The 17,062-nt window shown below is 53.5% G+C and overlaps 1 protein-coding gene across 4 annotated transcripts in view; it reads left to right on the top strand.

Annotated features, from left to right (window-relative positions):
- CPLX2 (complexin 2) overlaps positions 1–16,419 on the top strand; it is an 88,098-nt gene extending 71,679 nt beyond the window's left edge. Inside the window, exons 3-6 of one of the 4 annotated variants that reach the window (XM_033180124.1) lie at positions 1,029–1,035; positions 11,065–11,183; positions 11,320–11,495; positions 12,255–16,419. In XM_033180124.1, coding sequence (XP_033036015.1) covers positions 11,153–11,183; positions 11,320–11,495; positions 12,255–12,452 — 405 coding nt within the window. In that variant the 5' untranslated portion in view covers positions 1,029–1,035; positions 11,065–11,152 and the 3' untranslated portion in view covers positions 12,453–16,419. Of the gene's footprint in view, positions 1–1,028; positions 1,036–3,744; positions 4,584–11,064; positions 11,184–11,319; positions 11,496–12,254 lie in introns of those variants that run through there. The other 3 variants (XM_033180121.1, XM_033180125.1, XM_033180122.1) reach the window with 3 other exon arrangements.
- The last annotated feature ends 643 nt before the right edge of the window (positions 16,420–17,062 follow it).

Below are 17,062 nucleotides of genomic sequence, written 5' to 3'. Positions count from 1 at the left end.
CAGTGCCTGTGTCACTGCACCTGAGTGCTACCACTCTCCCATCTGCACAGTCCCACACTGCTGGGCACTCAAATACACCATTGCACACTTATGGGTTTGCCTTCACACCATGCCATTCCATGTTGAAGGAGGTACACTGGGACCCTCACACTGATGGCACCCAGCCATTGTCAGTGACAAGAGGGAAGGCACTCATCAGATGAGCAAAGTGGCCTAGAGCCCTTCTCTGTGTACCACCCCCGCAGTTCTGTTTCCTTGGGCACATGGCCAACCTCCCAAACCAAGACCAACTCTGCCCCTTCAGGCTCACGCTAGAATGACAGGATGTGAAGCCAGTGTCTGGAGCATTTGAATGTCTCCCTGCACCCACCAACATAACTCCCAGCAAGCTCAGGACCAGCCAGCAAGCTCCAGATCAGAGCTGGTGCCTGGCATTTCCTAGACACCCCCTCACCTCCCACATGGCATCCAGGATGCCCTCTGGGCTGAGGCAATTGCAGGGAAGAAATGGGCTGACCTTTGGACGAGAGCCTTATGCAAGCTCTCTCGCTGATCACCACATTTATGGTCTGTGACAGTTGTCATTCCTCACACATTGTTCCTCGATCCTCACACAAAGTACTAACATTAGCTCTCTTGATTGGCTTCCTACTGAACATTCAAGGCATATACATAACATCTTACAAATCTCTTCAAATCTGAGCCCCTCCTCCTGCCCCCAGGGCTCATAAATAAAAGTGGAAATTCAGCTCCAGCCAGGATAAGTCACCTGAAGCAGAGCCACATCTATATTTTACCAGGTGACTCTTAGAAGCTGTCTACAGAGCAGGCTCGGCAAGAACCTGCGGCTAGGCGTGTTTGCACTCCCGCTGGATTAGAGATGCAGGAGATGAAGGAAATGCTGGCAACCCACATGACATGAGGACCCTGATCTGGGTGTGATTTCCTGGCAGTTTTTTTTTTTCTTTCAGTGAGAAACTGGAGAACAGGGAAGACTATAAATGCCAATGTAAAAAAAATATCTGCAGAGCAAAAGTTACATTTCCATAGGCTGTGGGATGTGTCAGGAGAGAAACAGCCCCATGTGCTGGAAGGACCACAGAACTCAGTGTCAGGCAAGCCTGGTCTGGAATGCTGGCTCTGCCAAAGATTCATTTTATCTCCCTGGGCCTCAACTTTCCCATCTTGAACATAAGCGCTTGCGTAAATTAAATGAGAACATGTAAATTATATAAAGCACCAAAGTTAACACCTGAGACGTAATGAAAGCTCAAATATTCACTATTAGTAGTAGTATTTTAATCATTAGGAAATGCTTATGATATTCAGCAACTTTTTCAATAATAGTAGGTCATTTGGGAAGCATGTCAAGGCTGGTAACACTGAATAGGGAGCAGGTACTCATCTCTTCATCACCTTTCTTTAATGGCTAAAGTATCATGATTTACCCCTTATTGCTCAATAAAATGAAGTCACCAAAATGTGGCTGAGCTGTCTTCCTATTCACCAGTAAGATTTTCTGCAGTGAGACACAGTTCATGTCAGCTTAGGCAGATTTCTATAGACTCAGAGATGCTTGGGCTCAAAGGGAGCTTTAGCCATCAGCTGGACCAGCCTCCCACCCACGTGCCATCTTCCAGATGTAGGGAACCCATAACCCCACATGGGGCAGTCCATGCTATGGCTGGACAGCTCCTATGGAGAGCAGGTTCTTCCTCTCAGAGCTTCTGCCTGCTTCCTTTACCTTTCCCCCATTGCCCTAATTCTATCGCCAGCAATAGAAAAAGCAATAGTACTACTCTTCCCCTGCAACAGTTATTCATCCATTCAAGCACTTCCTTAGCACCTACTTTGCCAGGCACGTTACTAAGCGGGGGAATTATAAATTAAGCAGGACTTGCCAGCCCTTCAAGGGTTAATGCCCCCTCAGTGTTCTTTCTCCCAGGTGAAAGATCCTCAAATCCTTCAACCTGCCCTCATTTGACCTGTTTTCCAGGTGCCCACCACCAGACTAGCCCCTTCTCGAGCTTGACATACTCAAGTTTGTCAAAGTCCATCTTAAAGTGTGGTGTCCAGAACTGAGCTCAGTATTTTCCCTAAACCTCAACTGGATTTGTAGCCCAGTTCAGTTGTGTCCATGTCAAAAGCAATACCAGTTGTGGAAAAACCTCAGTTGTAACCAGAGTGCTGGCAGCCAGGTCCCATTTACTAAGCATGTTCTTGAAGCACATGAAGAAAGAGGTGATGAGGAGGACTGTGCACTCGAAATGACATGATGTCAGATCTCCCTGCCCAGAACTCCCCTCAGGCGTTAGTGGAAAGTCTAAGTAACTCTAATCAAAGAGCCTCCCTGCCACTGCCATCCCCCTCTTAGTATCTGCCTTAGGAAAGGGAAGAAAAATAAAGAATAAGCATTCTATGCTGACGGCCCAACACAGTGCTAAACATGGAACTCAGCCCTAAAGGAGGGGCCTTCTTTACCCAAGCCTGTAAGGGGAGAACAGACATAGGCTTCAGAAGGTGATTCTCCAGGTGACAAGGCCTCTTGTTCACCAGTGGCCAGGTTCACCAGTGGCCTCTGACTTGTCGGCGGGGTGGGGGTGGGGGGGGTTCCTGCTTTAAGGCCTTGGCTGTGATCGTGTGTGAAGGGATAAGCTCCCCCTCATTAGAACGAATAAGGCCTTTGCTGTGATCGTGTGTGAAGGGATAAGCTCCCCGTCATTGGAACGAAATCACATTTCTGCAACTCTTGTTGCCCCTTCCTTGGAAGGAGGCCATCCCCTTAGAAGGAGAAGCCATCTCCAGTCTGACATACCCTGACAGATGTAGAAACTCCTGCAGATCTTTCAAAGGCCTTGTGCAAAGCCCCTCCTCTCTGAAACCATTTTCCTACACATCGGGCCTGATTAAAGGGAGCAATTGGGAGCCGAAAGATGGCAGGCAGAATAAAGAGGCTCATTAAGAGAAAGTAATAAAACAAAAAACATGAGTGCCAGGGGAAGAGGAAAAGCTGGGGATGGTAGCAGATGTTGTCGTGCCTCTTGGAAGTCCTTTTACTTTCTTGGGCATAGGAGGAAAAGAAATGGCCTTCTAGAATAAATTTTGCCAGAGGAGTCCTTATTCTTCACAGGATATCAGATCTCAAAGGGATTAGTGAGTGGCTTGCCTAAGGTCCACTGCAGTTTTGCATCAGTCTTCTCTCACTGGGTGCTGACCCACTGCGAGGGTCTTGCCCACACCCTCCATCAGTGTTTCCTGAGTGCTCCTGTGGCTGGGCACTGTGCTGGGGAGGGGCGCGGCTGTAAAGATCATCCGGCCAAGGTCCAGTCCTGGAGCTGCTCACAGGCAAGAGACAAGCCAAGAGGTGGAATGAGAGTCGCTGAGGCAAGGGCTTGTCTAGGAGCCGCAGGAACCCCAAGAAGTGCGACCACTCTGCCTGGAGAAACCAAAGAGGGCTTCCCAAGGAGGCGAACTTTGAGCTCTGCTTTAAAGAGCCCCTCCTCCATCCCCTGCCCCCACCACTCCTCAGGAGCAGCAAGCTTGTGGCCTGGAGCTGTGGCCAGGATGTCTGGCTGCAGCGAGACGGCAGGGGCGTCTGCGAGGGGGAGGAGAACAGTGTAAGGTGGAGGAGAGAGGAGAGGGGAGCGAGAAAAGAGGGGGAGGAATGGGGGGAGAAGGAGACGGGAGGGAGGGAGAGAGGGAGAGAAGGAAGAGACGACGGAGGAGGGAGGAAGGGAGAGAGAGAGAGTGAGGAGAGAGAGACAGGGGAGAGAGAGAGAGGAGAGAAAGACAGGGGGGGAGGGAGAGAGAGGGGAGAGAGAGAGAGAGAGAGAGAGAGAGAGAGAGAGAGAGAGAGAGAGAGAGAGAGATTTGAATTTCCCATCTGGAAGGGGAGCGGTAGAACGTCAGGGCCCGGCTGAGGGGCGTGATTGGAGGGCGCCTTCGGCAGCCGCCCGCGGCAGAAGCCGCGGCCCCAGCTCGCCTGGCGGAGTTGCACGCGGCGGCGGGAGCTGGAATAGCAGAAGGAACCACCTCGTGGAGTCGGGCCGGAGCCCTGCAGTGGCTCAGACGGTTGCAGGGACCGCCAGGTCGGTGCTGGCCGAGGGCCGGGAGGGCGGAGCCGGGCTGTGGGCAACAGGGTCCCGGTTCTCGCCTCGAGGCCTTGGGGCAACTCGGGAATCTGGGGAGCACGGCTTTCGGGGGGACAGCTCCCCAAGGCTGCCTGGGCGCTGGATGGGGACTCAGAGGCGGTAGAGGGGACACTCCCGGACGCACTCTCCATGGTGCTGAAAGGACAGCTCCCTGCGAGGGGCCGCGAGCCGGCGGCTGGCTGCGAACTAAGGGGAGGCGTGGGCCCTAGCCGGAGACTCCGGGTAGAGCCCGAATGGCCGGGGTCCTGGAGCCAGGACCGCCCCGGCCGCGGCGGAGACTCAAGTCTGAACCCAGAGAACAACTTTGAGCTCGCGGGGGTGGGGGACGTCGATCTAAGCTACTTCTGGCTGTGCTTAACCCGAAGCCCGCCGGAGCACGCTTCGCCCAGGAGGAGGGAGTCGCCCCCGAGGGGTACAGTTCGTGCTCCCGGAGTGAGTCAGAGGGCGGCGGCAAGGGGGCGGACAGACCGCAGGTGGAGGGGAGGAGAACGTAAACGTCGACTGGGGATAGGGGACCAAGGGGACTATTTGTCCCTTTCCGGGAGGAGAAGCGGCTTGGGCAGCGTACGTCCGGCGCCTGGAGTCTTCGGGAACGACCCCTTCTGTGCTCTCGCTCTCGTCGGCCTCAATCTGCCCCCTCCCCCAGCAAAGTTTGAAACCGGGCCGGGTCTTGGGGTTGGAGCTATGTGTGTTGGGGGAAGGGGCGCTCTCTGTGGCCCACTGGGAGCTCCAAGGCAGAGTTGCTGGGGGTATAGGTCTCCGCGGGGGTCCGATAGAGGGGCGCCGGGGTTCCTGTCCTCTCTTCTGGCGGGGAAACGGGAACCCCTGGCCACTTCCGCTTTTCAGCCGGGGCCGGCTTCCTACCTCCTCCCATCCTCCGCTGCCCCTCCCCTCCCCCATGCTTCTCCCATCCCGGGCCACGGGGTGGGGACGGGGCGGGGGGAGGAGGTGGAATGACGTCCCCTGTCTCTGCCACTGCCTTTGGCGTACAGTCCCCTGCCACAAGCAAATGAGTGTTGAATTGAGTTGCGGTGAATATAGCCCAGACTTGAGCCATAAAAACAGAAAAACAGCCATAAGGACAACCATTGCAGGTGCCCGAGTCGGCTTGTCAGATGGCGGGGCCCAGTCCCGAAAACCTCCAGGGGCTCTGATGGTCGAGCCTGAGCCGGTGCTTGGGCTGGGACGGGCTCGGAGGGAGTCGGAGAGGGCAAGGAAGCTGAAGGCGCGCCCTGGGTCCCCAGCGCACTGAAGGCAGGGAAACCTGGCCCTACAGCAGCATCCCTCCCCGCCCCCCGCCTCCCCTCCCCCAGTGCAGCGTCCCCCACCCACTCCCACCCCCACCTCCACCCCCACCCCCTTCCCGCGCAGGGATAGACCAAGACTTCCCGCAGAACCGCTAAGGAGCGCCTCCTGGCGGCCCCGTCAAAATCCTCAACTGTTGGCAACCTGCTGGACCTCAGCACTCCCGCAGGCATATGGCAAAACATCCACACACACTCCTGCACACACGCACGCACTCATACGATGTCTAAGTCCAGAGTTGCACACACGGGGTCATACTTCCAACGCACACACCCTCATGCACTCGTTGACACGTTAAATTCAACCCAGCGCACATGTCCTCAGGATCTACCATGTACCAGGAGATGTAGCCAATTCTGGGGACAGGAGAAATGAAACAAAATACTGGTCCTGTCCTGAGAGGAGCTCAGAGTGACCAGGAAGGGAAAAACAGACAAAGAGAGCACGTACTGGAGGCGAGCAATACTGCCCCAGAAAGTGCCACAGGTCTCCAAAGGGGAAGATGCCCTCACATCTTGCCAAGGAGATCCGGGAAATTGCATGGAAGGAGTGCTATTTGAGAGGGATCTTCGGAAATTAATGCTGCTGCTGATGATAATGATGACTGCAATGATGTTAGATAATATGTACCTACTCTGTGCCAACACTGGGCTAAGCACTCTATTTGCATCACTTCATTCAATGCTCACTACAAGCCTTGGGAATAGGTGTTGTTGTCTCCATTTCACAGATGAGAAAACATTGAGTCATTTGCTCAAGGTTACTTAGTAAGTGATGGAGCCAGGATGTGAACTGGCAGAGATGAGGGTAAGAGGTTCCAAGGCTGTGGGAATAGCATGCACAAATGCCCAGGCATTTTCAGAAAGAGTATCTGTTGGGAAATACTACGTGCTGAAGTGGAGCCCTGTGCAAGAAGCAAAGCCCTGTGCAAGAAGCAGAGCCCTGTACAAGAGGTGGCACACCAGCAGCAAGGAAGACAGATGGGTGCTAGACTGTGCAGGCCTTGAAGGTCAGCACAAGGACTCGCTTCAGTTTAACAAGGCCATGGGGAGCCATTGCAGGGTGTGTGTGAATGAGCAAATCTGCCCTTTAGGAAGATTAATTGGACGGCCATGTGGAGGCTGGATGAGAGCTGGGGGAGAGAGAGTTAGAGGTTATGGATAAATCCAGAATCTCTAGGTCCTGAACCAAGGCATTAGCAGCAGTCAGAGAATGGAGGGTGGGGATGCAGGCAGCATTGCAAAGCCACAGCATCTGGACTTCTCCCTGGAATTCTCCCTCGGCACCCCCATCCCAATCTTACTCACCAATTCCTTGTGTGATCTGCTATTCAGCTTCTACCTCCCTAGCCCAGCTGACTGTTGTGAGACCACTGCTGGGACTCCCTTGTTCCCTGCCACAGCCCCAGCACCCAGAACAATGTCTGGCAGAAAGTAGATACTCAAGGAATATTTGTAGTATGAGCAAGTGAGTGAGTGAATGAATGAATGAATGAATGAGGAATTTGCTGTCTCTAGAGTTTTCGTTGAGGTGATTGGGACAAGCCACACTAGAGAAAAAGATGGGTGTGTGGGGAAAGCCAGGATGAGACTGATCTTTGGACAGACAGAATTTGAGATTCTCCATGTGACAACATCCAACAGAGAGTTAAATGCGCAGGTTTGGGGGAGGGAAGGCAGAGAGAGGGAGGCATCTGTGGCTAAAGAAGTGCACTAAACCAAAAGGGGTAGATGAGATTCCCAAGGGAGACAGAGGAGCAGGAGAGGCAGGAAGGGAGAGTTCATTTGGAGAACATCTTCACTTTAAGGGAAAGGAAAGGAGTCAGCAAAGAAGAGAGAGAAGACCTATCTGAAAAGTAGGATGAACACCACAAGAATGCTGTGTCATGGAATTCAGGAGGAGATTCCAGAAAGCTGGAAAAGGTGGGGGGGAGGGAGTCAGCAGCAGCATGTGATGCAGCAGAGGGATGGAGGAGGAGGAGGACGGCTGTGAAGACCCTCTTGGATCTGACAATGGGAAGGCCTGTGGCGACTGATTATGGCAGTTTCAGGGTTCCTGCAGAGGCAGCAGAGCTCTGGTCTCACAGAGAGGTAGGGCTTGACTGGGAGGTGAAGACGTGGAGATACCAAGTTGAAACCACTTCGTCACAAAGTGAGAGGGGTGAGATTAAGGGAAACACAGAATATAGGGAAGGAGTTAAAGAAGGGAGGGGATAAAAGCAACCTGTGGAGAGGAGATGGAAGATGTGAGGAAGAGGGAGTGATGAGGTATAAAGAGAGGGAATCCAGGGCACAGGTGAATGAATTGGCTTCAGCCAGAAGACGGCTTCTTCCTCAGGAGCTAGAAGGAAGGGAGGTTACTGAAGCTCCCACTCACTGACATTAATTGTTTTGATTATTACAACCACCATTTACTGAGCACCCAGCATGTGCAAACACATCCCATAGAGTATTTCTAAAATTTCAAAGTGGCATTATAATTCTCATTTTATAGAGAAGATCAAGTATCAGTGAAGCTAGGTCAATTACTATTGCACAGCTTAAAAAGCAGCAGATTCAAGATGTGAGTCAGGCATGCCTAACCTCAGAGCTCATACCCCTTATACTTTGGCCCTTGAAGTGGGGGAAAGTCACCTGCTGAGAGGGAGAAGGCAGTAGTAGTTTAGGCCTTGAGAAAAGGAGAATTCGTTAGGAGAGTGTAGACAGAGTGAACGGGAGACTGCTTAACAGCTCGGAGGTTCATCCTGGGATTGGGCAGCATGATTTTTGGGCACAGTTGGAAATTTCAGATAAAGAATCCCAGCATGCTGAAGAAGAGCTATTAGAGCCACAGGAATGTAAGCATTGAGAAGACTCAGTGGTGAGCAGAGGTACTTTGTAAACTGGGGGAGGGGTGGCAGTGGTAAACAATGTCTGATTAATGCATGCCTGCAAGCAGAGGTGGCTGGAGAAGGTGACAGTTCGGTGATACAGAAATGGCATGTTGAGTTTGAGTGGTGCCCACAGACATCCAGGAAAGGGTATCCAGGAGAAGGTAAATGTGTTTTTTTACTTATGTATTGCCTATTTCCCTACACATGTATGCATGTACACCCACACTCACATACACACATACATACCTCAGAATGTAATCTGCATGAGGTCAAGGCTTTGTCTGTCCTGTTTCCTGTAAATCCCCAGTGCCTAACACATTGACTGGCATAAAGTAGGTGCTCAATTAATACTTGCTGGATGAGTCAATATATAGGTCTAGGTGTCATCAGTTTCAGTGGTCATTAAAACCCCTAGAATGCATAAGTTCTCCCAGGGAAAGGTTAGAAAGAAAAAAGAGGCAGGGGCTGAGGTCAGAGTTATGGGGAAAAAGCTTATATAAGAGACAGGAGGAATAAGAGGAGTCAGAAAACGCAAAGGAAGAGAAGAAAAGAGGAGAGGAGAGGAAACAGGGGAAGCAGGGACAGGAAAGAACTGAGTCACAGAACCAAGAGAGAAGGAGGTTTGGGGGTACAGTGGGGTTGTCAGCAGTTCAAATGCTGCAGACTGCTCCAACAGAGGCACAGGAGAAAGGGCCTGGAAGATCATCTGCTCCAGGAGACAGACACGTCAGAATCACCCAGCAAGTTAGGGATGAGGGTGCAACTAAAGCCTGGGTGCCCTGCCCACCAATTTGGAACATCTCAAATTAGAGCCCTGCATCTCCCACTGCCACCTGGTAATTCCTTGAGCTCTATGTAAACACAGAGTAGGAACCCAAGAGTTCCTGAAATCACTTGATTATTAAATTGTTAATTTCCTGTTCTTAGAAATGAAGTTTTTTCACAATGTATTAAATCAAGCGAAAACATCTTGACTGAGCTGAGCAACCTTCAAACTCAGAATTTGGGGTTAGGCAGGTGGGTTCTCTTGCATTTCTTAGAAAGCATGAAAAGCCTGTTCCTTTTTGGCTTGTTCCACAAATATGTAGTCGGCAACGGCTGACATTTTATGAGCTCCTGCAACACCCCAGGCACTTGACTGGTATCATTCATTCTCCTTCAAACATCCATTCTAGGGTGGCCTTAATACTCCCCCATTTTGCAGGGAGCAAACTGAAGCTTGCCCAGGGACCCACAGCCAGTAAGTATAGCTGCCTGGATTTTGAACCAGGTGTGTCTGATGCCAAAGCCCCTGGGTTTTTTGTTTTGCTTTCTTTTTTTTTTCTGCTACATAATGACTTTCTCTTCCCAGAACAACCTATCAGATGAGATGGCCTGATCACGTAGATACGCTCTTGGGCCCCATATCATGAAATAATCTCAGTCTACCGATATGACTTCTCATCTTGAGAGAAATGAAGAAAATCTATCAAAGAACAACCAGTGACCCGGAACTCAGCCAGGTTGCAATATCCAGCCTTGAATCCAACAAGGTTGCAATATCTGCCACCCTTTCCCAGGAACCTTTTTTCTTCCTTGCAAGGCTGTGTGGGACAAAAGGCCTTGGGGAACAGGCCTGGCCTCCGCTTGCCATGAAGCTACTTCACACTTTGGATAGCTCACAGATGTCCCCTCTACACTTGAAAACAGATCTGTGTCTATTAAAGAACCAGTGGAACTGAATGGTTAAAATACAAAGAAACTCTCAAGTTAGAGCACTAGGGTTCAGCTTCTCAGGGATGTGGGGTGAAGATGGTAAGGAGGCCAAGGGGGAAGGCTCTTCCTCCCCCACGTCTACCATTGGAAGAGTTCCACTTTCACATATTTTGCATATTGAGATTCCCATTAAGATTTTATTTGGAGAACACTTCTGAGGCAAAAACAGAACAATAAAAAGTATAATAAAAACCGAAAGTCGGTGATTTAGGAAGAGGGGTAGGGTACTAATGTCTGCCAAGTGCCTGCAAGGCCTATGCTAGGTAGTTTAAAAGCCCTAAGCCCCCAGAAGGTTATGTCTCCAGCACTCCCATGTGAAATTCAAAATAAAAATCGATATTAAGCTATAAAACATAAAAATTACATGTACACTACAATAAAAATAACTTATTTTCCATTTGTCTGATTTTCAAAGTCGGGATCTGTTTATCCAAGCTGGCTGCCCTCATTTGCTCAGCTGCCTCCGATTGGCTGCGGCAGTAACACGGGCTGGTCTTTTGATGGGCTGATCCAGTGGCCCAGGCTGGGCCCCCTCCAATCTCCGCCAGACCCCGGGGAAAGGTGGCATTGCCATTTCTCTCTGAGAGAGGAGGAAACTGGGGACTTGAGCAGGTTAGGGCCTTGCTGAAGTTTCCATGGCAAATAAGGAAATGATGGTAGCATTGGAACCCAGATCTGCCTGACTCCAAGTTCACAGCTCTTTCCAATGCTCCTGGCTTCAATCAAATCTGAACAATAGGGTCAAGATGAAGGGTTTAAAATAGGGACCAAACCGCTTTCAAAAAGCCATTTGGCAGCACCTACCTGTCTGCCCAGTAAATCGCTCTCTTCCCTCTCCTTTTTCCTCTAGCAGGGCATTGGGTCTTGACCTGAGTGATGGGTGCCTGGTGTCTGAACCAGGGTGAGGCTGCTGTCTGTCTAGCTCCACCACCCTGCCTGCGCAGAGGCCTCTCCCATCTGACTCCCAATTCTCTTTTGCAGGTTGTCACGTCTTCCCGAGCCAGGCCAGCCAGGAGCGCTGCATGCAAATTCTGCCGTGGGCTAAGGCACGCTAACCAGAGCCGGCGGCATGGACTTCGTCATGAAGCAGGCCCTTGGAGGTGAGGTCCAGCGCCCCACCGCGCGTCCTCAGCGGGTCCGACCCTTGTGGGAGGGGGCTCGGCCCGCCCAGCCCCTCTCTCCCCAGCCCTGATCCCTGGCTGACCCCGCCCTCTCCCTCCCACCCCTTCCTCGTAGGGGCCACCAAGGACATGGGGAAGATGCTGGGGGGAGAAGAGGAGAAGGACCCGGACGCGCAGAAGAAGGAGGAGGAGCGGCAGGAGGCCCTGCGGCAGCAGGAGGAGGAGCGCAAGGCCAAGCACGCGCGCATGGAGGCGGAGCGGGAGAAGGTCCGGCAGCAGATCCGAGATAAGGTCAGCTCTGCCCGCCCGCCCTGGGGAGGGCCACTAGCGGGTAAAACCGGTTCAGCGAAAGTCCCTGCCCGGCCTCCCCTGGATCCCAGCTCTCACCTTCGCCCTAGCTCTCCCTGAGCCTCACTCTTCTCATCAGCAAAATGGGTGTCACAAGGACACCTCCCTCAAGGGATCCTTTTGGGGATTAAGAGAATGCGCGTAGTAGGTACTCCAAGAGGGTGGACCCTACGGTCCACCATTTAGTACTGCATACCCTTGGGACCAAAAATGAGTGCAGTTCTGAATTGGGGAATGTTCGAAAAATACCACAGTGTCCTAAGCACCTTGTGCTGTTAGGTGTCACTCCCAGCGGGTCTGGGGCTGCCACCCTACTCCAGACAGTCCAGTGCATGTCTGTTAGTGCTGTGCAATAAATAAAGGCTAGAAGTAGTCTTCCATTGGTTCAAGTCAGATTCGTCACCAAATTTGGCTCAAAATATATGAGCAAACGCCCCGTGTTCAGATCTTTGGGGATTTCAGCACAGCAGGAAGTTCTCATGGGCAGACGTTAATTTTAGAGGAAACCCCACGCATGGTCTCTCGCACTGAGGACCAGGCACCGTCCTACAGGGAAGACCCCTTATGCCCACTTTACGGATGACAGAACTGAGGCTCGGGAAGTACTCCTGGCCACCTCGGCCAGTGCTGCATGATCGTGAGACTCCTGCTGTCTCCTTGCCCACCCCGCTTCATGCGCGTCTCTGCCCTCCCCCTCCCCAGTATGGGCTGAAGAAGAAGGAGGAGAAGGAAGCAGAGGAGAAAGCGGCCCTCGAACAGCCCTGCGAGGGGAGCCTGACCCGGCCCAAGAAGGCCATCCCTGCGGGCTGCGGGGACGAGGAGGAGGAGGAAGAGGAGAGCATCCTGGACACGGTGCTCAAATACCTGCCGGGGCCGCTGCAGGACATGTTCAAGAAGTAACCAGGCCTCCTGCCCCAGCCCACTCCACCTGTTACTACTTCTTTTTGGTTCTTTCTTTTCTTTTTATTAGGTTAAGTCTCAATTCTGAAGGGGAAAACCTCAGTTGGCCTCTGCCCCCCTTCCCCAGCCAGGGGCTTCTCCCCCTCAGCTCTCCCTCACACCTCCCTTCATTCCAGGGTATCCACCTGCACCCCACTCCCAAGTAGCTTGAAAAAGGGAAGACAGTCTTTCCCCAGCAGGGGTGGGGGGGGCGCTGAACCCAGGGCCAAAGGCACTGGGAGCCCCCTCAGGAAGCCTAAGGTCGTGCTAGTGTGGTGACCCCTATACGTTCCTTCATGCTCCCCACTGCCAGGAGGACCACTGTCCCCAGTCAGCCAAAGTAATGACACATTCCAGCCCTGCCCAGCATGCTGACCTTTAGCCTCCAACCCTCAGTGGGCCCCCAGGTCAGGGCAGGGGCACTGAGTGGCCTGGCTCTGAGGAAGGGAGTCAGGGGAAGCCTGTCCCGGGAAGGCCCAGGCTGAGAGACCCCGGGTCTGGCCATGCTGGGATCTGGGCAGGAGGCTGGGGCTCTCCTTCTTCCATCTCCTTGGTGACACCCAGCCCAGGGGCACCCCCTTCTCCAGCCCCCACCTGGAGAGACATGGCCCCTGCCAAGCTGGTCCCTCCAAATGGATCCTTTGTGGACTTTAGCTCATCTGTGGAGGAGCCCCAGGTAGGGAAGCCCCTTGTTCCTCACCCCCACCCCACTTAGGTCCTGGGCCCCCACTGCCAGGCTGGGCCCAGCTTGCTCAGCCAAGGGGCTGCCCAGGCCCCCAGAAAACACTTGGAGCCATCGGGCAGCGATGGTCTGTGCCGTGGGGAACACCCTCATCGGTGTGGCCAAGCTGCCCCCATTCTTATCCAACCCTCTCCCCACCCTGTCCTGTCCATGCGCTTCCAGGGCCCCATGGTCCTCAGGAGGACCCTTCCTGGCCAAAGCCCCAAGCCTTTGGTGAGAAGCCAATCCCCACTTGACAGAAGGCACCATCCATTCATCTCACTGGCCAAGGACAAACTCTCCTCTGGCATGTCTGGGACTGGCATTTGTCCCCCACTCAAATTATCACAGCTTTCTGCTCAGTCAGTTGTGTGGGGATGGTGAGGGAAGAGGGGTCCAATGAGGGAGGAAACTGTATCCATGCATGCATGATAGTGTGTGGCAGAGACTGCATCAGAGATTGCGTGTTCAGAGATCATATGCGTATGTGTAGGGTTAGAGCGTGTGTGTGTCTTGAGATTGTGTGTGTTGTAGTTGTTATATCTATGTGTTACAGATTGTGTGTTAGCCTTGTGTATGTGTGATTGATTGAGGTGGTGTATTTGGGTTGAAATTGTGTCATGTGTCTGTGCTATCCATCTCGTGTTTAGAGGCTGTATATGTTAGCTTGTGTAAGAATGTGTTTTCAAAATAGCGTGTGTATTGAGAGTGATGGGTTTGTGTTAGGTGTTGTAGAAGTGTGTGTTTGAGAGAATTGAGAGATATTTGAAGGCTTGTGTGTGCATGTTTGGGGGTCTGAAAAGACAGTTACGTGCATGGATGTGTGCTTGGGGAGAAAGAATGTGAGTAAGATGTCCCCTCCCAGCCCTGAGACCACTGGTCACAGTTGGCCACTTCCAATAGGAGACCTTGTCCTTGGCCTCCCACCCTTGGGGGGTTCCTGCCTGAGGTCCTCAGAATCCCACTGCGACAGACCTAGGCAGTGCCCCAGGAAGCCATGCTGGGCCCCCGCCAGGGCCTATCCCAAAAGCAGGGGCCAGGGAGGGGGCGACTTGCCTGCCCCTGAAGCCCCTGTTCCCTTTGGCCCCAGTTTGCATTCTGCAGGTTTTCCATTTTAGTGGATTCTGCTTTTATTTCAGAGACAGACATGTGTCTTCTCTGTCCGTTTCCAATAGGTAAAGCCATATCAGTTAGACTGCAATACTTTAAACACGAGACAAAACAATCCATATGTTTAGGGAACCAGAAAAGTCCCCTGGTCTGTCCCTTCCTTGGGGAGCAGGGCCTCGGCAGCTCCAGCTCCCTGGACTTACCTTCCTCCCTGCACCCCCGCCCCCTCCTTGTGCCCCTGTGTCCAGCCCCCCGGGGGCCTGTGTCTGTGCCTGTGTCTGTGATGGGGAGCCACCTCGCACCCCTGTTGTCTGCTTGTCTCTTTGTGTCTGTTATCCTGGGCAGGATGGTCATTCTCAAGAATCCTGGGGTCCTGGGCCAGAGACAAGCAGGGCCCAGTCCAGGGGCCCCAGGCCTCCCCAGTCCCTGTGTGTGAGCCCTGCTTGGACACAAGTGTTCAGAGGTGCCCCTCCGCCAGTTGACAGGGACCTTCAAACCTCGATGGTGATGCCAGGACACAGAGAGGACCAGATAGGTAGCAGAGACCAAGGCGCAGGGCACTTCAGATGAGCAAGAGAACCCAGTCAAACCAGATATTCCAGGTGGGCTGGAGGGACCCCAGACCCTCAGAGGGCTGCCCTGGTGGTCTCCACAGTGCAGTCCCTCTGTATTCCCAGAGAGGGATCAGGGCTTTCAGGCCCACCCTGATGCCTGCCCTCCAGGATGGCTGGTTTAGTCTGGGTCCATGTCCCAGACCCCTCTATCTGCTCTGGGACAGCAGGACTTGCGGTTTCCTGGGGGTGAGTATGGGGGAAAATTTCTGCCTGGCACACACCTGGCTCCAACTACTGCCAAGTGATCACTCTTAGGCCCAGGGGAACACAATGACTGTTATTACTGACGCAGACCTGGCTGTGGAGAGCAGCTAATGTGTGGCCCAGAGAGCATGTCTGTGTGGCACACGTAGTGCATAGAATACGTGAGAGTTGCTCTAGCAGGGGTGGGCTCCTCACAGGATCCCCTGGGAGGTGAAGTGTGCGTGACCCACTGGGTGGGAGAGGAATGAGTGTGCACAGATAAATGGGGCAGTGTGCATGCAACACATTTAGGGGAGGAGTGGCCCCAGAATTCAGCACACACAAGGGAGAGGACCCCCAGATAGGAAAATAGGAAGGAGCAATCATTTGTAGATGGGTGAAAAAAGAATGAGGTGCAAGGGAGCGTGCACCAGGTGAGGTGAGCGTGTGTGCTCTTGGGGAAGGGCCCAGGCTCCCGTGCCTGGGAGGCGCTGCCAGAGAGAAGGAAAAAGGCAGCTGCAGATCGCCCTGGGCTGGGCACCGGCGACGGGTCAGGACGGGTCAGGATCTCCAAACATGGACATCCTCCCCTCCAAATCCAGAAGCTCCCAAAAGGTGTCCTTAACAGCAAGGCTGTGCGGGGTACTCCTCCAGATGGAATCAGGAAGTGGAGACGCCATCCCAGGTGTGTGAGAGAGAGAACGAAAAAGAGACAGCAGTACTGCAGCCCAGAGCCCCTGTCAGGGGACAGCTGGTGGGCAAAGCAGCCAGCCCACAGCCTTGTGGCTAGAGTGCAGTGCGGTGGGCCCCAGCCCCAAGAGCCCAGCACCCAGCTGGCAGGGTTGCCCATCCCCGCTGGCCACCTGCTCCATCCTCTAGGGTTCCACAGGCCCCTGACCACACAGGGAGGCTGAGGTCAGCCTGGGCTCCCAGGCCTGAGGACATGCCTCCCACCAAATGTCCCCTGCTCCAGTCCCACTCCTGTCACCCCACGCTCTTCACTGGGGAGAGAATGGGAGGTGCTCGTGCTGGCCCTGGGTGGGAGCGGGGAGTCCTGGTGAGACCCAGGTGAGATCGACCATCCTGCTAGCGCGGGGGAACCCCTTTCCTACATTTGTGCTGTGTCATTGTTGCTCTGCTTCCTTTCAATGTGTCAGTGCCTGGGGGGAGGGGAGGAGCACCCCCTCAGCCCCCCTGAACCTGACCAAAAGCCATGGCTGTTGCTCCCTCCTTTGTATGATGCAAATGCTGAGATGTACAAAATCAACCATGACAACAAAGAAAAAGACCTTGTACAGCAGCTCTCTGTCTCTCTGTCCTCTTCTGTCCATCGGCACCACCAGGGACAAACAGGGGCACCGACTCACCAGGGCGGAGGCAACCCACAAAGCTCAAGAGGCCCCAGAAAATCTTCAGTTTTACCCTGACTTCTAGCCAGGACCCCATGGAAAGGACTCCAGAAATCAACCGCAGCCAGAGTTGGGAATGGGCTCAGGGTTCCAGGATCTCTCTGCCTCCCTGCCTTCCAGAATCAATTCTTCAGCCCCAGGGGCTGAGTGGTCCCTGTGGACCCCCTACACACAACATCCCTGACCACCCTTTCCCCCAGGACCCTCAGGGTGCTGCTTCCTGAGAATGCTGCCAAGTCACACAGTGGGCAGCGGCCTGTCCTCATTCATTCCCCGAACACTGAGGGAGACCTGCTCCCCGCAGGCCACGTGCAGGAGGCTGGGGTCCCAAAGAAAGGACACCACTCAGCATTCCTCCTGGACACAGCCACTTCCCATGCCTTGGTGAGGAGTCAGGACCATTCTGGAACGCCCTCCGCCCTTACCCTCACCCTAATACCCTGCCTTAAGTTAGGTCCCACTCCTCTCAGCTTGGCTGGGCCCTTCCCATAGCCACACAATGGTCTCCCAGCCCCCACCCCTCTCCTTCCATGC

The sequence above is a fragment of the Trachypithecus francoisi genome, unplaced genomic scaffold (assembly GCF_009764315.1).
Source record: "Trachypithecus francoisi isolate TF-2019V2 unplaced genomic scaffold, Tfra_2.0 Lachesis_group2, whole genome shotgun sequence".
Classification (NCBI taxonomy): domain Eukaryota; kingdom Metazoa; phylum Chordata; class Mammalia; order Primates; family Cercopithecidae; genus Trachypithecus; species Trachypithecus francoisi.
Note: the sequence above shows the minus strand (reverse complement) of the source record. Positions and strands in the feature narration are given on the sequence as shown.